This window comes from Lutra lutra, chromosome 5 (assembly GCF_902655055.1).
Source record: "Lutra lutra chromosome 5, mLutLut1.2, whole genome shotgun sequence".
NCBI classification, from domain to species: domain Eukaryota; kingdom Metazoa; phylum Chordata; class Mammalia; order Carnivora; family Mustelidae; genus Lutra; species Lutra lutra.
This window is the reverse complement of record NC_062282.1, coordinates 106,626,753-106,649,669: the sequence shown is the minus strand read 5'-3', so window position 1 is coordinate 106,649,669 and position 22,917 is coordinate 106,626,753. Positions and strand designations below refer to the sequence as shown.

General features: G+C 39.6%; 1 protein-coding gene across 2 annotated transcripts in view; it reads right to left on the bottom strand.

The window, feature by feature from the left end:
* Nucleotides 1–22,917, bottom strand: part of CMYA5 (cardiomyopathy associated 5) — an 89,709-nt gene that overhangs the window by 35,878 nt on the left and 30,914 nt on the right. For both annotated transcript variants that reach the window (XM_047729665.1, XM_047729666.1), the window contains 4 exons: nucleotides 9,089–19,553; nucleotides 5,906–6,001; nucleotides 4,312–4,545; nucleotides 2,307–2,329 (listed from right to left, as the gene is read on the bottom strand). In XM_047729665.1, the coding sequence (XP_047585621.1) occupies nucleotides 2,307–2,329; nucleotides 4,312–4,545; nucleotides 5,906–6,001; nucleotides 9,089–19,553 (10,818 nt within the window). The remainder of the gene's footprint in view (nucleotides 1–2,306; nucleotides 2,330–4,311; nucleotides 4,546–5,905; nucleotides 6,002–9,088; nucleotides 19,554–22,917) is intronic.

Below are 22,917 nucleotides of genomic sequence, written 5' to 3'. Positions count from 1 at the left end.
TCTCCTTCTTTTTCATTATTATAACACAAAAAAGCAAACCGGAGAGAGAAAAAAAATGGACCTTCTTAACAGACCAGCATTTTCTAAGCAAATGTGTTTTTCAAAATATGCAAATATTGAGTCTAAATATGCTTGACAGCATTCCTTAATTTAAGCATTTTCAGTGTTGAGAAAAATCATTAAATAGACAAGCACTGCCTTTAGAGATATCATATGAAGAGGGGAAAAAAAGAAACAAGGTAAAAAAACCAAACCAACTAGATAATAAGCACTTCTCATGGAAAGAAACACCAATAACATTGAGACTGTGTGGTAGAAGTTGTCTTCTAAAAGGACACAAAAGCCTTCTTTTTGTTGAAACAATCAAGCTTCACCACGTGTGTGCGTGTGTGTGTGTGTGTGTGTGCCCTTGTCTAACAGAGCTTTCATTAAATCCCAAATCCCAAATTTTGTTGTCTTTTTTCTTCACAGAAAATAATGGTTATCCCAAGGGTACTCTCCTTGAGGTTGCATGCAGCTTTAGCAGAGATTAATTCATTGTCAAATGGACAATGAAATAATAATGAAGTAAAATGACACACGGATGAACAAGTTCAAGCATGAAACCAAAGAAATGGTATTTAGAATTAAACGAATGCCAATTCATATTAGCAAGTTAATACTCTAAGGTGGAGAAGAAAAATGTACTGCAGCATTTCTTAAGGGACAAGTATGTGCAATTTTTTGTTCATCAAATTTTCCTGCCAATCAATCAGTACGTTCCATGAGTAGATGAAGTACAAATAAGCAAATAATGCATCTATTTACACTGTCTAGTATATATGAAATGGCACTATGAATCCATATATTTTTTAAATGAAAATACAAATCATTAATACTTAGAGAAATGTATAATTTTTTAAAAATAAAAAATAAAAAAAACTGGGGGCAAAGCCTGGGTCTGAGCTTCCGGGCCTGTCTCATGAGCCTTGGTCTCCTGTGTGAGAACTGGCAAACATGGAGAACCCTCATCCTACCTTGGAGATCCCCCTGGGATCTGAGGTGAGGCTCCAGGGACTTGGGCTTAACAAACTGCCCCAGTATTTCAGAGATAGCCAGTCTGAGGAACCACTGGGCCAGAGGACAGACCCTTAGAAACCAAAGGTTCTCAACTCTGTGTGCCCATTAAAATCACCTCGGAAGCTTAAAGAATGCCCAGGCCATCTCCCAGACCAATTAAACCAGAATCTCAAGAGGTAAGACTCAGGTGTCAGCACTTTTTAAAGCTCCGTGGGTAATCTGATTTATGAGAGAGCTGCTGTAATAAAACCTTTATTGATTAATGCCAATATTAATATACAAGTTATTTTCTTAAGACTTATCAACAATAATCTGTTTAACAATTGTTCTTAAAGGTAAACAGGATTTATCTGTGCAGTTTTCATTACCTAAAAAAGTCAGGTTTCTGTATTTTAGTGTATCACAAATACAACTTTTTTATTTTGCTTTATGCGCTCTCGCAATGTGGCATTGTGAAGTAAGCTCACATTTACTTTACCATTTACAGTTTTAAATATTTACATGAAAGGGGTAAAAATGATAAGAACATTAAGCTCAACTAGTAAGAAGGACCTCAAGTCTTGCTCTGAGGCAAAACGGAAAACGTGTCAGATCAGTATGAGTAGTTCAAAATCAGATGCTCCAGAAGATAAATATAGATCTGATGGTATGTGTTTTTATAGACAACATTTCCTAATTTCTTGTTGAGTGTTTTGCCTTTAAGATAATGACAAATTTCCCTAGGATTGAGTGTTAACAACAGCAACAAAGACAAAACATAATCAAAAGAGGAAGATTCACTTAGATTAGCTGAGCAAAAAGATAAATGCATGCCCATCTTTTGAAGAGAAAATGAGAAAACATTCCATTAAGATTACATAAGTCGTGAAATTACTCAAAGCAAAAATGAATGATTCTTTCAAATGCTCATATTTAGCCAATAAGTCTAAGCATCTACACAATGTTCTGTATGCAATGACAGGGAAGATGGTCCAGATTAGGCTGAAAATACAGAACACATCTAAAGGAAGCAGTTAAAAATCTACATTATGATAATTGTTATTTAACTAAAGCACATGCAATTTTCTTTCAAAGCTGTCGTTTAGCTTTTAAAAGCACAGTGTCTAAAAGTGAAAATTCAGTAGCTCAGTAAATTTATGTATTTTTTAATTGGCAGCTCATTTTCTAGAAAGCATCAAAATATTAAAAATAAAGCATACAACCATGCTATTCTCAGTCGCCACTACATTGTGCCATGTTTTATATACCTTTCATTGATTTCCTCAAACGACTTATGAGGGAATGAGAACAGGAGAGAGAGGGAGAGAGAGAGAGAGACTAATTAACAACAAAAAGAAAAACCAACCAAGAGCGTTAAGATTATGCATGTTCTAAACGCATAACTTTTTAGCTTCCTGGAGGCTGTTTCTTTCTGGATGGCTACAGCCCCAGCAGCAAGGAAATCAATGCTCAGAAGGGGTACGGGGATTGGGCAGGAATGGAGGGAGCTTTAGTTTCCAGTTCTGCTCTGCTCTCTATGATAAGCAAAGCCAGCAATGAATTCTTATGCTGCTCTTCTCTACTCATTAGCAAGTGGCTTGGCTTCCAGAATAGAATTCTCCGAAGCAAGAAAAAGGACTTACATTTGTTCAATGTGGGGTATATACCTAAAATGTAATCAGTAATTATCTCCGGGTGACACCTTCTCTGTGCTTTTCTGTATTTTCTAAATTTTCTAAAATGGGTACATATTACTTTTCTAAGCAGAAAAAAAAATGCTTTCTTTTTTACAATTTGTCCTAGGAAGAAAATATTCTTTTTTTTTTTAATATTTTATTTATTTATTTGACAGATAGAGATCACAAGGCAGAGAGGCAGGCAGAGAGAGAGGGAGGAGGCAGGTTCCCTGCTGAGCAGAGAGCCCGATGTGGGGCTCGATCCCAGGACACTGCGACCATGACCTCAGCTGAAGGCAGAGGCTTTAACCCACTGAGCCACCCAGGCACCCCGGAAGAAAATATTCTTATTAAACAAAAGCAAGTTTCTTAGGGAACGCAAAGAACCTCATTAATGTTAGACTTCACAGGTGCTCAATTTTAAAAGACCAACGTTTTGGCTTAAGTATAAAGCGACTGAATGATTTTCGTTCTCTCTTGAGGTTGCCATGTCCACTTCACTCAGATTTGTCCTGGCTGAAAGGATCCCCAAATCAGAAGCCTAACATTATTCCATTTCACCTTGTTCTATCTCCAGACTTTATTAGAGAGCTGGGAGGACTGGGGAGCTTTGAAAGGGAGGTCCCCGCTCATCATAAGATGGTGCTTTCCTCCAGTGGGACGATTAGGTGCGGGACTGGCCTACACTACCCCTGTTTAAATCAGGTTCCATGCAGAACCAGTATCTTCCTGAATGTTCTAGAGAAGAAAGAGAGCAAAGAGCTGCCTCTGTTGGTGCCATTTGAGGATCACCCAAGGGACTCTTGGTCCATAAAATACATTTGAATTAGGGAATCTGGTCCCTAGGAAGACCCTTGTAAAAACATCAATGTGTTACCTGAGAGAGGCATCACATTATGTCATCCTTTGGCATGCTGCAAGTGTACTGGAATGTTACCCACAGCCACCTGATGAAGCCTGGAGGGAATGGTCCCTCTGAGATGGCACTTCAGATTAGGGAGTAGGGGTGGAGAGGATGGGCCCAGAGGCCAGCATGAGGATGCCAGACACTGGAGATTAGACTGGTACCCAAAGGGAACGCAAAGCCCAAGTAAGGTTTTCAGGCTGCTTTCCTTCCCCCTGAGAGGGTGACCAATCCACGTGACAGTGAATGGATTATGCCTAACCTGACTCCCATGTGTCCTTTAGCTGGGTGGTAAGACTTTAAGGATTTGAGATGCCCGGATGGCTCAGTCGGTTAAGTAGCTGCCTTCGTCTCAGGTCATGATCCCGGAGTCCTGGGATCAAGTCCCCGCATCAGGCTCCCTGCTCAGCAGGGAGTCGGCTTTTCCCCCTATCTGCTCCCCCAGCTTGTGCTCTCTCCATCTCTGAGAAATAAATAAAATCTTAAAAAAAAAAAAAAAAGACTTTAAGGATTTTCTGGGCCTTTTCCATAGGCATCAGGCATGCCCTAATCATTTTTAAGTATCAGAATTATATAAACCCTATGGAGAAATATAAATGATCTTGGGAAATACTGAAAGGTGAATTCCAAAGTATAGACTTAGGTGAGGAAAACAGATGCAGGGTGTCTGGTCCTGTTTTAACTGGTGCTTACAGTCAGGAAAACGGTCTCATCAAGCTCCTCTGCTTCTCTCACAATGCTCTCCAAGGTGTCCTTGGCTGTGTCCATGCTCTGCAGAAAGCGGACCATCTGGTCATGCAGGAACTCCATCTTCCTTTTCTTCACTTCCTCAAAGCTCTGGGCCTTCTCGTCATACTGTGCTAAAACCTTCTTCATCATCTCCTCATTCTGTTCCTCTAGCTTTTTCTCGTTTTTACTACAGTTTTCCTGAAATGTAAATAAAAGAAAAAAAAAACCATTTCTGAATGAAACAAGAAGTCTTGTTTTCACGTCTTTTTTCTTTTCTTTTCTCTTAAATGAAATACCAGCCTTTCAAATAATTGACCTCTGGTGTCCTGATAAAAGAATCACAGATGATGGGCACAGTCTAAGTTTCCAATCTACCAACCCTCTTTGCCATACTTCACTTTGCAGTAAACTTCAGCATCTAAGAGTATCATCAGGAAGGATTTAGTTAACAAAACACCAAAAAAAAAAAAAAAAGAGAGAGAGAGAGAGAGATTGGTGTGGAAGACTCGCCCCCTTGCACTCGTGCAGGCTTAAACTGAAAATAGGCATCACAGTGAATGAAGGTCCCCATTCATTACTGCCATTTTTGCCACTCCATGAAAATCCTAGAATGAGGGAGGTAGCAGCCGGATACTGGACAGCGTGGTGCATCCACAAGGGCTCTCCAGCAAGGGGGTGATTTCCACCACAGTTAAGAGAAACTTTATTGCCCACCTGGACAAATCCAGATGCCTAGTCATTCTCACTCAAACAGATATTTGTTGGAGGATACTAGAAATAATTAGCAGGTATTAACTGATCTACAACAGGAATTGAGCAGAACCCCCTCAAGCAAACTAGGACGAGGAGTTGCCCTAGTGATAGGGAAACTGTGCAGTAGCCTTCTGCAGGGGACCCGTCTGCCACTCCTGGGTGATGAGTGAGGATCCCTTGGCCATCTCTGCATATGGATGGAGCACAGTGCCCCACCTCCCTTCACTGCAGAGGGAGCAAGGGCCGGCAGCTAGGAGGGCATGAACTCATCATAGGCAATGGTACCACGAGAGACACCCATTTGTCCTGGGCATGGGACACTGGGCAGTGGCTTTGAGCATTTCTGCAGAGCTAGTTGGTAAAGGACAGGAGCAAATAAGAGCTCAGATCGATTCAGATTTTGGCTTTCAACTTACTGTCAACTTATTATGACCTTGGGTAATACACTTAACTCTCAGATTCTTACCTATAAAATAGGAACAATATTAATAACACCTGTCTTGTATGGTTATTGTAAGGATTAAATTGGATAAAGCATGCCAAGCATTTGCCCTATCATAGTTAACACCCAATAGATGGATATATCTTTTCAAGGGCAAATCGCTTATCCTTAGAAAGGAAGTAGTTTCACTGATTACACACAGATGGAAGACTTTAAAGACCTTCATTTTTAATGGAACAAAACCAACAGCAGCAAACCACATATGCACACACAATCCCTAATTCAGATTCTTCTGTGTCAGAATCATTTCCTTGTAATGACACAAACAAACCAGGTCGAAGTAAAATGGATATGGTAACTTACCTCGATGGTATTAAAAAAAGATTCTATCTCACTAACAAAGGCTTCAATCCTCAAGGACTTTTCTTGTAAATTGTCAAGAAATTCTGCTAATTGGACCTGAAGAAAAAAATTAAGATATGTTTAGTATATGACATTTGGGAAAAGAACTTCAAGCAGGGAGCTCTAATTTCCTTATAAATTTAGTATGCTTGATAGAGATTTACTCTATCGTGTTCACTAACAAATCAGTCTTTAAATTTTCTTTGCTGCTTCATCTAAACGGACTGTAGATAATTCTATCTGATAAACAATTAGGAGGTTTGAGAGTGAGATCAAGACAAAGTTTATTTTCTCATGCAAGAGGAAGGACTTCTTGTTGAGTGGGTAAGTTCAAAGCATACCTGTTTTAGTAAACTATGGATTTGAATTCTTTTTCTTTAGTAAGCCTTGATTTTTACATATTGTCTTCTAAGATTGCAGACTTTTTGCTGGTCCAGTATATCCAATTGGTCTCCCCACAGTTGTACCAATGGCTTTAGATATGTCTGGATCCCCAACCCCAAGAAGGGGATCAGAATGTCACCAGGCCAGAAGTTTAGCATACTAAATGATGAAAACTGTCCTCAAAGAGACCTAAAGGTTCTAGTAACCCTCAAAGGGTTAAAAACACTCAAGGAGTGACAGCCAACTAGAAAATGTATGGAAGGTGGGGGAAGATGGTAGCTATCTTAGCCATAGTTATAAACCCAGCTGTAATCTATCCCACTAAACATAACAAGAAACAACAAAAATAATAGAGCTTCAGCTGCCTTGTTCACCATCCACAGAATGAGGGAAGCCCCTTCAGGATCTGGGGTCTGCTCTATAGCCCTTGCCTATTCTTCTCAAGCCCCATCTTTCCTTGAACTCTTTCTCATCTATGTGCTTTTTCATGTGGCGTTCCCTATCTCTAGAATGTCCTCCATGCCCTTGATTGATTAAAAAACTCTCTCTCACTGATGGTTATCCCTCTCGGTCCTACTCCACCATTTTGCACATTCCCAAAAGGTTCCTTTTGCAGAACACTGTGCTCCCACAATGCTGTACTGATTTGGGGGGAGCCGCAAGTTCATCTTCCTTTCTTTTTGTTTTCATTCCCAATGATTAGCACATGGAATGGGAGGTCAATAAATGCTGAGAAAGAAGGCGAGAGTGAAGGAAGAAAATCAGTGACAAAAAATAAGCCACCACAGTGGGAATTGCAGAGGAGGAGAAGTAAGGACCTGGATGATCTTGAATGCAGCCACCAATTCCTGAATAATCACAAATGGCCTCCTCACAAGATGCTAGAGAATTCTCACGTTATAACTCTTTAAAATGATCTCTAATTTTTAAAAGTTGCCAACCAACTCTTAATCTTCATAGTTGATTTAACGAAATGAAGCAGCTCTCTTTGGCTTTAGTTGTCCACTTTTTTCTTTCTTCTTTTCATTATACTGCTTAGAGAAGATCAGGGGAAAAAACTTGAAAATAGTTTTAAATCAGGAGACGTATCTCCTTGCTTTTGAAATTTGTTTTACATTGATAATATTTAGACAGAATTATTTTTTTTAACTTCTTAAACTCAGAGATGAATAAAACATAATTAAGAAAGCTGAAAAAAATCAAATCTTCTTTCTGCTGACAGCGCCCAGTACTTGTCAGTTAACACAACAGCTGTCATCACAGAATAGGGCACATTTCACCAGTGTTAAAGCATCCAAAAGCCTGAGAGTTCATTTAAAAAAAAATGCTCCATCCTCTACCCCCAAACTTTACCAGGTAAAATTTCAAAAAAAATTTCATCCTGGAGAAAAAAAAAAACAAATGTTACAGGATTGAGAAGATTTAATTTTCTCGGGAAAAAAATGCCAAGATTCTGTCATTTTTTTGAAATCAAAATGAACTTAACAATTATTTAACAGTGACCTAACTGAATAATCATATTGCAAGCTGCACCATTAGCAAGGCACTGGGCCAAGCAGTGTGGATATACAGTCAAGAGCATGAGCTCTGGCATCAGATAGGCCTAGGTACCAATCTTAGTCTGCCTTCCATGACTTTGCGCAAATCACTTAATCTATCTGTGCCCATTTCATTATCTGCAAGTTGGTGATGATGACAGGCTTGTTATGAGGAGTAAAATGTATCTTATATATAAAGAATGTAAAACAGTGCCTGGCACATAGTAAGTACTCAACTCTTGTGAATACTTGCATTTGAAGATCATTCTGGCTAATGTATTAGAGAATGGCTTGAAGAGAGAAAAGTGGGAATTCCAGTTAGGAGGCTACTGAAAGTACATAAGAATCTCAAAGACCAAATGCTTGACTTCTAGTAGTATCCCTGGGGAAGTAGAGTATTTATAATAACATGCATAACAATTTGTGTTGCAACTAACTTAACATTTTAACATTGGGAGTCTATAGACATAGAAAGAAGGTCATTTTTAATATCAATTTTATACCCAAAGGAAATATGGAGAAAACCAAAATTTAAAATGGCTGTATTGAATATTTTATAAAACTTGCAATGAAATTGCTCAATGTAATATAAATGTGTGTTTTTAAAGAATGATAGTGTAGATAATAGAAAATAAATTGTGTTTTATGCTCAAAAGCATATTTTTCAATGTGGTATTATTTGGCTTGGGTGCTTCAGTGGTGCAGTCAATTAAGCACCTGCCTTTAGCTCAGCTCATGATCCCAGGGTCCTGGAATCAAGCCCCATATCGGGCTCCCCGCTCAGTGGGGAGTCTACTTCTCCCTCTCCCTCTGCCCCCCAACTGCTTGTGCTCTTGCTCTCTCTCTCTCGCTCGCTCACTCTTTCTCTCTCAAATAAATCAATAAATCTTTAAAAAATAAAAATAAATAAAAATAAAATTATTTGGCTTTTTTGTTAAGGGCTACTGTCATAAGCTCAAACACCTCAAACATTGTGACCCTGTGTTATTTACACTGTTATTGCCAGAACCTAGAAAAATACCTGGTACATAGTGTATACCCAATAAACATTTGTCAAATTGATGTTAACTAAATGCCTAGGGAGGAATTCTTAGCTTTCTTTCAGACTATTATCCCTAAATATGAATATATCAAATATCGGTCATTTCTTAAATTGAGAAAACATGAAAAGAAATTAAACATATTATTATTATGTACTTATATGCTTTAAAATATTTTTTACCTTTACAGCATTTATAGCTGTATCAAGCGTTGCAACCTCATGGTCTTTGTGCATGCCAAACATCTGATCAACAGCAGAAATTGGGTTTCTGCAAGTGTAACAGTATGTGTCGATCTGGGACTTTTTCGGTTCCTTTTGTTCCTTCTCAGTTGCTGACCCTGACAATAATTGTTCCTGTTCTGTTTTCTCTCCGCCCAACTCCTTCTGTTCAGCAGACATACTTTGTTCCACCTCACTCACAAATTCATTTTCACTGACATGTTCAAAGGATTCTTTTCCTTGAGATAACACGTCTTCTGGTGTGGATTCTGAGTACAGTTCCTCTGATAAAGTGTCCTGAGCAACCATTTCATAATTCAGGAATTCAGAAAATTCATACTCATCCTGAACGGGGCTACTGCGGAGTCTGTCTTCACTTGGCTCAGATGGGATCATTATTTTAGATTCTTCTTGCAGTGTTTCTTGGACACAAGTTACACCAGATGCAAATTCTTCCTCTGGGAAGGACACTTGTACTGGGACGTTCAGATTGACTTCTGGACTTGCACTTGCTGCTTCATTATTCTGACTGTTCGTTTCATCTGCTCTCTCCAGGACATGATGGGTGTCTTCAAATGGAACCGCATAGCTTACCTTCTGGGTAACCACAGTGACTTCCTCAGTGATGGGAACTTTCCCCTGAATAGCTTCATTGTCAAGGGTCTCCACATGGCATACTGATTCTTCTTCCCTGTAAGTAGCTTTCTGTTCCTCTTCCAGACTCTTCTCCCCCAAAACAGTTCCAAACCTCCCCCAAATTTCCCCTTCTGCAGCTATCAGTTGGTATGAATCATCCTTAGCAACTCCTTTTTCTTCCAGACCTTGGCCTTGGTCCTTTTGAGATACAGATGTGTCATGGAGAATGTCATCTTTGAGTATGTACTTCTCAAAATATATTCCTGTTCCATCATCAGTGTCAGAATTCCTGCTTGGAAACGATGCCTCAGAATTCACACTGTCACCTTCAGAAGCTGTCTCCCCTTCCTTCTTTTTCTCTCCAACTGCTTCTTCATACAGGTCCTTGTATAAAAATGCAAGTGCAGGTGGCTCCTCCAGAAGTTCGGGATTAATGGCTTTAGTGGTGGTAGGAAAGATCTGGGTTGGTGACAAAACTCCTTCTGCACCAAATAAAGGCATCCCAGGTGATTTTAAGTCCACATCTCTATTTATGTTCTTTGAAGCATCTCTGTCAGCTGATTGCTGAATACCCCAAGGCTTCTGGGTCTCTGGGTGAGATAATTTGCTGTACTCCTTCTCCATCCCATAGAAGCTTTCGTCTAACTTCACCAAGTCATATTCATGTTCCAGAGCACCTTCCTCTGAACTTTCTGGGAAAGAGACAGTATCTTGTACAACTTCCTTTGGGAGTTCCACTTCAACATTTAATTTCCATGGGGCTTTTTGTTTTTCTGGGTCTGGGGAGATGTTATAATCAATCAATATATATTTTTCAAAATAATCTTCATCATTGGGAGCTGTGGGCTGATTAAAGGTGAAATCATCAGTTTCTGAATCTGTGGGTACCTCCCGTTTTGTGTTAAGAGATTCCTTTCGTTTATTTTCTTGCAGTGATATAACCTGATTGGAATCTTCTAACTCACTCTTTAATGTTTTATGGCAAGGAACAGCCTCACTACTGTCATGAAGGGATATAGTTCTAAATGAAGACTTCTCTTCCAAATATTCCAACTTATCTTGCATTTGTTCACTTTCTTCCTGATCAACTGAAGAAATAAATGCAGAAGCATGAATATTCAATATCTCACAGCCTTCAGAAATAATATTGAAGGCACTCTTTTGATCTTCTGAAAGTCCAGCTGGCTTACTAGTCACTGTGAAGTCTTCCCCTTTTACATATGTGTCTTCAGGCTCCTTGGATATTTCTCTATGAGGAACCATTCTACCAGCATTGATTGCTGACGCATTCTTTATAAACTGAGCATAGTTGCTGCTTGCTGAAGAGTGTGGTTCACTTACATGGGTATCTTCCACAGCCTCCATATGGTGCTTTGAAATAAGAACTGATTGCTTAGACATTTCAGATGTTAGATCTTTAGATGTTTGAATAGTTTGGACTGTATGCCTATCTGGAGTCAATTCTGACCGTGGTATTTCTTGTTTCTTCACTGCATTAATTTCTGGAGATGTTCCTGAAACAAGCGTTTGTGATTTCACAGATGACAACAAATATGGTGGGGTTTCTAAGCTCTTTGTTTCATCAAAAGGATAATCTAAAATCCTTTCAGATTCTTTAGATGGAGATCCTTGTTTCAAACTTTCTTTTGTGGCATCTATTGAACCACCTTTTGATGGCTCTGCCACTGTGACATGTCTCTTTTCTTCATTGTGACTTGCCATATCCCTGCTTGACTTTTCCACTATCAGATTTCCTTCCTTAGGTAAAGAGTAGTTATCTTTTTCATCATGAAAAGGAAGATCCGCTGGAAGGAACATCTTAATTTTCTCCACCAAAACTTTACTTTCTTCTCTTGGATGTGGTTGAACTCCTACTGCCCTTGGTTCCCTGATTTCTGGGCGACCCTCCAAGAGCATAGTTTCTGATTTTTCAGTAACTGATACAGTTTTAACTAATGAAAATGGCTGAGTTTCATCCAAAGGAGGACTTAAGGAGATATCTGATTCTTCAGGCTTAGACCTGACTACATTCACAGAATAAGGCTGTATTTCTTGCTGCTGCTTTCCGTCTGGAAATACCTGTGACTGATTTTGTTTTTCTTCTTTCTCCTGCTTCATTATTGTATATCTTTCTGTGTGGTCTTCATTTTGGGAGACTTGCTGCAACACAGCTACAGCTTTTGATTCTTCCAATTTAATAGGGCTAGATCCACGTACAGTTTGTGCCTTCCCTAGTTCATTATCTCTAAATTCTAATGGGGCCACAGTTTCTTGCTTTTTGGCCAGCACCTTCTTTTCTGCCACAGAATATGATCTGGTTATCAAGTCACCTTTCTCCTCAGTTGGGCTAGCAGGCCTGAGTTTTGTTTCCTCTTCAGAAGTTTTCAAGGAAGTAGGTTTTAGCATTTCTTTCTTCAGTCTGTCTTCACCCAGATCAATTAAACTGCATTTAGATTCTTCTACTGGCAAAATTATTGTCTCTGGCTTCTCTGATTCCTCTGTGATATTTTTACTTGTGAAGTCAGATGAAGCTGATTTTGGCTGTTGTGGCATCTTATCTACTGCATCAAATGAAAAGAGTAATTTTTCTTTTTGATCACTTCTTGGCTCCTTCTTAAGAATAGAAACATTCCATTTAGATGGATCAGAAATTTCTGGCTTCTGGGCTCTTTTACTATCAGTGATATGAAGAGGAATAGCATTTTGCACTTCTTCCACAGTGGATTTCTCACCCATGGGAGAATAAGATTGAATTTCAAGATGTTTCTCACCATCAGCAGAAGCAACTACTGAGTTTAGGTCCATTTCCTCCGAATAGTCTAGAATTTCTTTTTTCCTATAATCTTCACTAGACACCTCAGAGTTGGATTTTGGCTGTTGTAAAATTTCTACATTTGATAAAGATGTGGGTTTTTCTTCTTCAAACTCTTGGCCTTCACCATAAGATTTAACTAAAGTACCTCTGGATTTTTCAGCAGTTTTAAGTTTTGCCTCAGGTAACAGACAATCAGCTGCTTTCTCAGTTGCATTAGAGTCAGCTGAAGCTGTTCTTTCAGACCCTGTCACAGGTGCTGATTTTTCTACAGATGGACTTGGTTGAGCTTCTAAATCTTTTTCAGCAACTTTCTTATCTGGAGTGCTTGATCCAAAAAACAAACTGGACATCCATGATGTGAAAGATAAAATTCCCTTCTTCCCTTTCTCCTCAGAAAGGCCTGGCTCAACTGCCTTCGGTTGCTTAGGCAACTTTTGTGTCACCTCAAGTGGCTCTGCAAGTTGAGATTCTTCATTTTCTTGCATTGAGGAGAGGGGTTTTATTGGTGTGGGTATTTTCACCTCAGATGCTGGCTTCCCTCTCTCATTAACATCATCTACAACCTTTGACTGAATGATTTTTGCTTCTTCTAATGGCGTCTCTCGAGGTAAAGGAGATATACTCCTGTGTGCTTCTTTTTCTTTGCCCAAGGCAGGTTCTGCATCTTCTGCCAGGAAATGGGCTGCTTTGGTGGGAGAGGGAATAGTTTCTGATTTGATCTCTTCCATTGATGGGTCAGACACTGGTTTCTGGTGGATTCTTTCAGAAAGTGGTTTGATTTCTTCCTGGCTGCCTTCTTTGCAAGGCCTAGAAGAGTCTGGTGTTGCTTTCTCCAGTATCAATCTTTCACTCCCCACAGAAGGGAGAATCTGCTTCCCCTCTGCTTCATTTCTCTCTACATTTCTAGTTGGAACTAAAGATTTTGGTTTGGGAGCCAGCTTTGTTTCTTCAGAAGAGTAAATTTTAGCTGATAAGGTCTCTATGTCACCACTGGAGGTACTGAGAGTAGATACTGGCTCTCCTAATGATAAAGGAGATTCTTCTGCAGAATGTGGCAGAAGCTGCTTTCTGGTTTCACATGTATGGTCTTTATCCAGCAGAGCGGCCTTGAGCTGCCCTGTCTTCAAATCATTACTGCCGGAGGAACCCAGCTCCACAGATTCCGGCATTCCTTCTTCCTGCTGACTTGCCAGATCCCTTTCTGGCTTTTCCAACATCCAGCTTTCATCCTTGGGAACAAAAAGGGCCTCTTGCATTTGTGCTTCTTTAACGTCTGCAAGCTCAGTTGTGATAAATGGTTTTGATTCTTCCAAAGGCAAACTCTCTTTCATAAATAAAAATTGTTTAACACCTAGACCTTGTTTATCTGCAAAAGACCCGCTTACATCAGGTAATTTAACAGCTTGATCTGAATGAAGTGCTTTTTCGGGCTTCTCTTGTTCCACAAGGTCAGAAGAAACAATCTTTGATGGTTCTGTTATACTCTGGGGCACACGGAATGAATCTGGTTGATCTGTTCCTTCATTTAGTTTCCTTTCAATATCTCCTATCACTTGTGTCTTCAAATTTCCTGTTGATAGTAATGGGCTTATTTCTTGTTTTTCTCCTGTCTTAATGTCAGCCGAATGGTTCAACTTCTCTGATAATCCTTTTAAAGAAAAGGTATGTGGCTGAGGTTCTTCAGGGCTGTCTCCTTCAACTAGATGGGTCAATGCTTCTTTTGACCTTAAGCTGACTACCTTGGGAGAGAAAAATTTAATTTCTTGAATCTGAGGTTCTTCCCTTAGGCATGATGAAACCTCTGAAATTTCAGAGACAGAATCTCCTGTTTTGGTTATGGGAGATTTTGTTTGTTTTGCATCTATGGATCCATCCTGCCCGCCTAAACTACAAGTGAATTCTGACGCAGTGCTTGGTAATTCTGATACTTGGTGTGGCTTGTCTTTCTTTTCAAGTTCCAAAGAAAGCTCTGCCAGAGCAAGATCTTGTCTTTCTGACAGGAAATCTTCCTGAGCTGTAGAAGATGGCTCCGCTATCTCTCTGTTCTTATCTCTGGGGGTCAGAGTTAAGTCTGCTGACACTAAATTTTCCAACTCAGGAGAAGAATTTCCAATTTCCTCATTTTTGTCTTTTGGAACTATATGTTTGGGTGCGGATGACACGCTTTGTGAGGAAGGAAGTTCGGTTTCTTTTTTCTTCACCTCACCACCTTGGTTGAGCAAAAGGACACGTTCAGGCCCTGATTCCTCTGAGGCAGACACAGAAGTCTTTTTCTGTGATAAAACCAGTCGTTCAGAGTCAAGGACTGTAGAAAAGGAATGATCTTGTTCATTTTCCACCCTTTCTTCCTTAGATACATCTGAATGCTGAGAAAATGAGGCTTTGGTTATTGGCAACCCAGGTTTAATTTCTTCAGTTTCTACCTTAGACAAAGAATGCTCTGATAGAGAGGATATTCTTGCAGGTGAATCAAATTTAATTTCTTTCTCCACTTCTGACCAAGCTGGACATTCAGATGCAGCAGTTTCAGTGGGAGAAGAACTAGTTTTCCTTGCTGTCTTTTCTTCTTTAAGAAGTGAATGGTCATCTATACATGTCACCAGTGGTGGAAAGCCACTTCCTAACTCATTCTTTTCTACTTTTGTTAAGACTGGATGTTCTATAGGGGTGGTGAAAGATAAATCTGTTGGGGTTTCTTCTTTTCCTGACTTGGGTAAGCTTGAATCATGCTTAGTTATAGATGTTGTGGTTATTGAACAACTGGGTGTGATTTCTCTCTTTATTTCTTCTGAAAATTCTGGGGCAGGTAGTCCATGTTTAGCTTCCTCTTGCACTCCGGATGGAACTGAATGCAACACTCTAGGTGTACCAGCTATTTTAGAGTCCTGTTTCACTTGCGTTTTTACTGCTGATAGGATCTCAGGTCCAGATAAAGATGTGTCCTTTAGAGGTGAATATGGTTTTATTACTTCAGGCTCCTTCTCTGACAACATTCTCTGTTCTAGTTCAGATGTCACAGTTGGAGCTAAATTGGGTTTCACATCCTTCTTTGGCTCATCTACCAAGTCAGGCAGAACTGAATATTTCATCCCAGACCCTAGAACATTTGGAGGCTGAAGCTCCATTTCTTGATCCCATAATACATGTGCTATAGCTTCTTGAGAATCAGGCACAGTTTCTTCCTTACTTTTAACTTTTAACAAAGCCATCTGTTCATTTGCAGCTTTTGGAGTGAGTGATGCTTTGGCTTCTTGTTCTTTCTGAAATTCATGGACTGAATCAGGTGAAACTGAATATTGAGATGAATGCAAAACAGGTTTGGCATCTTCCTTTGCCATAAATGATTGTGCAGGTGAAGAAACAGGTGTTGCAGCTACTGGTGAACTAGTCTGGATTTCTCCCTTCTCTGTTTCACTGGTTGAATTTGGTGAAATCAAGTCTTCAGACTCAGATTCTGAAAATGCTTGAGTTCTCTGCTGCTGTGTCAAAATGAGATATTCAGATACAGATGTTGAGATTGCTTGAGCATCTGGCTCAACTTCTGTGATCTCTCTTTTATTTGTTGAAGATGGTGAAATCAAATCTTCAGAAGCAGACATTGAAGGAGAAGGTTTGGCTTGTTGCTTCTGTGATGAACCAATGTGATCAGGTGTGGGTGTGGCAGCTGTTGGCATGAGGTCTTCTTCATCTGCTTCTGAAGGGTGAGAATATCCAGAAGCTGATATTTTAGTTACCAGTGAATCATGCTCAAATTCATTTTTCTTTGTTTCTGGGATTCTATATGGTGGGATTGAAACTTGTGATGCTGAGTCTGGAGAAAAAAGTTCAACTTCCTCAGTGTCTTCATCTGACAAAATAGTATGCTCAGATGGTGATGTTAAACATATTGGAGAATCACATTCAAATTCTCTTTTCTCTGCTTCCTGAGTTGCATGGGGTGAAAATGAGAATTCTGACACAAATGCTGAGTCTGGAGAAAAAGGTCCAATGTCTTGCTCTTCTTCTGAGAAATTCACAGGTGAGGAGGCACCTTTTAGGTTTAAAGGGGATCTGTAGAAAATTTCTTCCTCCTGTGATTCCGGTGTTGCATGTGGTGGTACTGAAAATTCAGAAGTCGAGGTGGAGGAGGGTGTGTACCGCTCTATTTCTACTGTCTCCTCTGATAGGACCACATGCTCAGATGCGGTGGCTGCAAGTGATGGGTCCTGGCATCCAGAAGTCTGCTCAGCTGTGGATGGTGGGAGAGAGCATTCAGAGACAGAGGCCACATTTGGGGAATACAATCCAGTGTCTTCCTTTTCTTCTGACAAAATCATGTGCTCAGAAATACCTTTTGATTTTAATGGGGACACATCATCAATTATTTTCTTTGGGGATTCCGGTGTTACATTTGGTGGGACTGCATTTTGGGAAGTCGGTGTTGAATCTGCTGTGAAACGCTCACTTCTTAGATCCTTTTCTTCTGACATCACTGCCTGTTCCAGTGTAGGGGTTGGAAACAGTGGGGCTTGGCATTCAGAAGTCTGCTCAGCTGCGGATGGTGAGAGAGAATGTTCAGAGACAGAGGCCACATTTGGGGAATACAATCCAGTGCTTTCCTTCTTTTCTTCTGAGAAAGTCATATGCTCAGAAACATCTTTTGATTTTAATAAGGACACATCATCAATTATTTTCTTTGGAGGTTCCTCTGTTGCATTTGGTAGAACTGCATTTTGGGAAGTCAGGGTTGAATCTGCTGCGAACCGCTCACTTCTTAGGTCCTCTTCTTCTGACATCACTGCCTGTTCCAACATAGCAGTCGAAAACAATGGGGCCTGGCATTCAGAAGTCTGCTCAGCTGCGGATGGTGAGAGAGAGCGCTCAGATGCAGAAGCCACATCTAAGGAATATGGTCCAGTGTCTTCTTTCTCTTCTGATGGAATCATGTGTTCAGAAACACCTTTTGATTTTAATGGGGATTTATGGTCAACTGTTTTCATCAGTGACTCTTTTGTTGCCTGTGATGGAGTTGAATACTCAGAAGCAGATGTGGAATCTGGTGTGTAACATCCACTTTCTGAAGCCTCTTCTCCAGACAGGACTATGCGTTCTGGCAAAGCTGCAGAAAAGAGAGGGGACTGGCATTCAGAAGTCTGCTCAGTTGTGGATGGTGAGCGAGAGCGCTCAGATGCAGAGGCCAAAGGCTCAAATTCCTCATTCTCCTCTTCTGAAAAAATTGGACGTTCAGATATACCTTTTATGGTGGATGGAGAAACTAGCTCAACTTCTTGCTTCTCTAGTTCATGGTTCAAATCCTTTGGGACTGAATACTCTGATACAAAAGCAGAATCAGTAGAAACAGACTCATTTTCCTCTCTTTCTTCTTCAGATGAAATGACATGGTCACTCTTGGTGGATGTTTTCAGTGATGGTAAAAGGATCTCTTCTTTCTGCTCCACTTCAGGGGCCAAATGTGGTGAGAAGGGCTCCTTGGAAATAGATGGACTCTCTGGGTATTCAAGTTCTATGATCTCTTCTTCCACTAAATTATAATCTTCGGGTTCAGGCGTAGCATCTCTCGGTAGAGAAGTTTCAACTTCTTCTTTCTTTGGTTCCTCTAACACTAGAGGTTCAGGAAGAGAAATGTTTGGCTCAGGCACATTTTCTTCCTCCATTCCTTTGACGTCAAGATGAGGAGGGGTTTGTTGTTCAGAGACTGGTTCTGCCCTTTCTGGTGAAGTCAGGTCCAGCTCTTCCATCTCTGGGCCAAAATCTTCCTCAATGGATGCTGCCAGACCTGGTGCACCTATTTCCAGAGAATCCTTTTCTGCCTCCAATGAAATGGAATGGTCAAGAGAATACACATCTTCCTTCTTTACTTCATCCACTAAAGGTGGTAAGACTGAAGAGTCATGCTCTGAAGTCACAACTTCTTGTGAATCAGGCTCAAATTCTTCCTTCGCTGTTTCCAAAAACCCAGGTGTAGATGTATCAGGTGTGAGAGAGGACGGCTCCATTTCACAGAGTTTTGCTTCATCACCTGGCTGTTGTGGCACTGACTCAGGAGGACTGAGCTGTATTTCTTGTTCTGCTGTGTCATTACTTGCAAAAGAGGAAGCTATGTGCTCGGTGCCAGATGTGGCCTTTAGTGGAGAATCAACATAAATTTTCTTTTCATCTTCATGACAGAATGAAGAGATCAAGGACTCTGATCCTTTAGAGAATGCAGCTTTCCAGGGTGAAGCAAGCTGTTTTACTTTATCATCTTCTATGCTTTGGCCTACTAATCTGCCTATTTGAGAAACTATATTAGAATCACGATTGCTCATATCTGGCTCTAGACTAATGGATGCTTCTTTCCCCTTCCTATAATGTATTTCTTTAATTACATAACCCTTTGGCAATGTTCCATAAAATTGTAGTGGAATTAATTCTTCTTTAACCGAATTAAACATCTTAATTTTATATTGTACTGTTCCTATATAGACTGGCCTTAACACTAAGGGCTTGTGTTCTTTGTATATTGCCCCGGTAATAGGAGGTGTATTTGAGGTGGTCTTCTTTTTCCTCGTTTTATCATATATGCCAGTAGAGGACTTCTCTTTCTGGGTGCTTAGTACCTGGCTTTCTGAAATCAAAGGATTATCTTTTGTGTTTGCTGGGACATCTTGAGATTCAAGAGAATTTCTTTTTTTGTTGCCTTTCTGATGCAGTGATGGTGAGCCACGCTTTGACTTGGGCATTCTTTTCCGGGCCTTTTTAACTTCATCCACAATAAAGGAAACATTCCCTGGAGGAGAATTCATAGTTGACCCCTCCAGACTACACACACCAGAAGTCTGACTCTCTTCTGAGGCCCAAGGAGTGGAAGACCTGCTTGAATTGGTCTCCCAGGTTATTCCACTATCTTCCCGTTGAACTGTCACCATGGAAAAGGAGGGGTCAGATATGATACACTTCTGCTTGGTCTTGCCCTCTTCATCCTGGTCTGATAATCTAAAGAAAGTAATATTATTAATAATAGTACATATATTAATAATAAAAATAACACTATATTAATTACACATAGTAAAAAGTCAATATCCTATTTTCACTAAGTAATGGGATAGTGTGAAATTAGAGTATACAGATAAATATTGTTATCCGTATCAAAAATAGGTAAGTATGCAAAATAAAATTTAAAACTTGAAGTTAGGATATGAAATAGAATAACACATCCCAGGCTGGAATGATTCAGTTTACCACCTACCCTTAATCAGGATTGTCCCCCTAACCTCCCATGGCTTACCCAGTCACTCAGGCTCCCCCTGTGGTCACCAGGACCTTCAAAATGGGCACTTGGCATCTGTGCCATCTCTGTTACTACTACCACCACCCTGACCTAGCTTTTTATCATGTCATCTCTAGTTTATTTCATTAGCTTCCTAATGTTTACCTCCCACCCTCCCTTATCCTTAACCTACCTTACTCCTCTTTCCAGACCTACTTAACTAAAATTTTCCATTATCCCATTCCTTGCTTTAAAAATATCAGTAAATCCCTCATACCTATAGAAAAAAGTTCAAAATACTTAACTTTCTGATCCCTAGTTGAACTTATTTCCAAGTACCCACTTTTACTCTATTCCTACCTTGGACATTTCTGTTTTAATTATGTAATTCATTGCCCAGTAAATACATCATGTGGACTCTGGATCAGAGCCATATGGACATATGGAGAAAATATAGAGACATCCCAAATACAACCTACAGGCTGCACATTTCCTCATCTGTAAGCCAGGGATCATAACAGTACCTAGCTCTCCACATTGCTATGATTAAATTAGTTAATACACATGAAGTGCTCAGGAAAAGTGTCTGGCATGTAGTTAGTGTTCATTAAACACTATCTGTAATCGAGCTTCCACACATCATTGGATCAGAGACCAATGGAGCCTGGGCATAGCCATTTTCAACTGCTATAGGTGGACTGCTCTCATTTGCCCTCAAGAGACTGCTGGCTTTAGCTGCCATTTCAATTGCCATTGAGCCCCTGTCTCAGACACTGCAGTACTCTTCTCTCTGAAATTTTCTTACACCTCTTCCTCCTGGGAGTTCACGCTGTTCCTCCATTTACGATTCTCACTCCCATCTCACTCCACCTTTTCTGTATATCTAAATTCTATCTCTTCTTCAAGGCTTAGTTTAAAAACCTCCAGTGTTACTATTCCTGATCAATTTGGTAATCATGTTTGCCATTATCTCATAAGCATTAAGTTGAAAAGATTAAAACTCCAAGGGTTGTAACCTTCTAAGAATATGGGTACAATTTACAATAAACACAAACCACCGACTGGTGTATATTTTTCTACAACAATAAAAACAAAAACAAAGAACTTCCTACCCTAAAAGCCCATGAAGCACAAGTGTTAAATTAAGTATGGATTTTTATAAGTATTAATATGTAAGTACATATATATTAATTATTAACTTTTTGAAAACATACACAGAATTTAGGTCTAATAATTTTTAATCATCAATCACTGCTTATGTCAGTGGTTCTTAACTCTGGACATATTTTAGAATCACCAGTAGGAAACTTTTTAAAAATACTGATGCTATCCCTTACCCCTCCCCACAGAGACTCTGATTTAACTATACTAGGGTAGGGTCTCAGTTTTGCTGTGTTTTTATGTTTTAAAAGCTTCCAAGTGACTCCAGTCTAAAGCAGAGTTGAAAATCACCAGCCTAAACAATCTTAACTATGAAATTTAAGTAGTATATGCCTTTCTTGCTTACTTCAAACACTTCCTAGTTAGCCTAGGCTAAGCACCAAGACCATAAATCCTTATAGTTACATTCTACTCCCCTTTCTTAAACCCCAGAGTTTCCCCAACAGTCTCTGGCAAAGAGTTATGAGCCACTGAGATCCTGACTTAACTCTCACCACAGCCAGGGAGAGACTAGGGCAGCCAGAACCCCTGCCCATCTGGTCTTGAACAACAAGCAGCCTCATCCATTTACCCCAGGGAACTATAAGTAATGTCACTTCCTATACATGCCATGAGTGCAAAGGGCTGGCAAGCAGTAGGAAGAACTAGTTCTTCTACTTCCTTGGCAACTCTGCTCTCGCTTATTTGCTTTGGTATTAAACCACTGAACTTAATTAGAAATTAATACTCTTTCTTGGTTCTGGATTGAATCTTATTTTACAATGTTTTTTCAAGCTATTTACATACTTAATTAAAGTTGTTCCTCAGAATTTTCAATTCTTTCTACTCCTTCTCCCTTTTGTTTATTTAAGAGAAGCAGGATGAAATTAAAAATTAAGGTTGTGACATGCATCTGGGAAGTCAGCATTTTGAATGCCCATGATTGTAGTAGTATTATAAAAGCAATTATAAATTCAATTTAGAGTTAATTATTGATTGTAAATTTAATGTACTCAACCAGAGAAGTTTTCATTACTAACTAGAATGAGTTCATGAGTACTTAGCAGAATACTCAAATGATGATCATAGGAAGACAGAGTGCTACTGAGGTAGATTCATTCAATTGTTTGTTTGTTCATTTACTCATTCATTTCTTCATTTAATGAACTTTTATTGGGCTTAAATACTAGGAACACAATATAAAGACATAGAACCTTCTCTCAAGAAATTAAAAATCTAATAAGGAGACAGAACTAAACACTTTAACACAGTATGGTTAGTACTATTCTAGAAGACAAGCAAGATACAGTGACAATATAAAGAAGAGCGGACTTCACAGAAGAAAGATACTTGAGTTGAATTTTGAAGAATAAATAAGAGTTTGCCAAATGGATGAGGCGTGGAGGTGGTGTGAGGATGGAGAGGTTATTCCAGGAAAATGTCACAGAATATGCAAAATGTACATATGAATAAATCAGCCTGGCTCGCTGAAAAACCCGAAGTATTTTGGGATGTCTGGATTTTTAGAGAGAAGCAAAGGAATAGAAGAATGACAGAGCCAACAGGAATCAGAGAATGACTATATTAGCATGTGTAAAACCACAGCCCAAGTATTCACATTACACTCAGTCTAAAAAAATAATTTCCCTTAATAGAAGAGAAATGGTCTGCACAGAGTTCAGAAATATATTTCTTATTCAGAAACACAAGTGTTCTCATCTATATGAAGATGTATACATCAGCTTCTCATAATTAATGGATATTGGCTATGAACATCATGTCATTCATTCTCCTCTGATTCTCACAGAGCAAACTTCTCATTATTACTTGGCTTCCCATGTAGAAGACAGACACATCTTGATGACCTGAGTATGTAGCTCACTTTCTGGCCCCTTTCAGAGTTGAGCAAGGAAAAGGTTTAGCAGGTCTGAGTTAGATCAGGAAAAAATA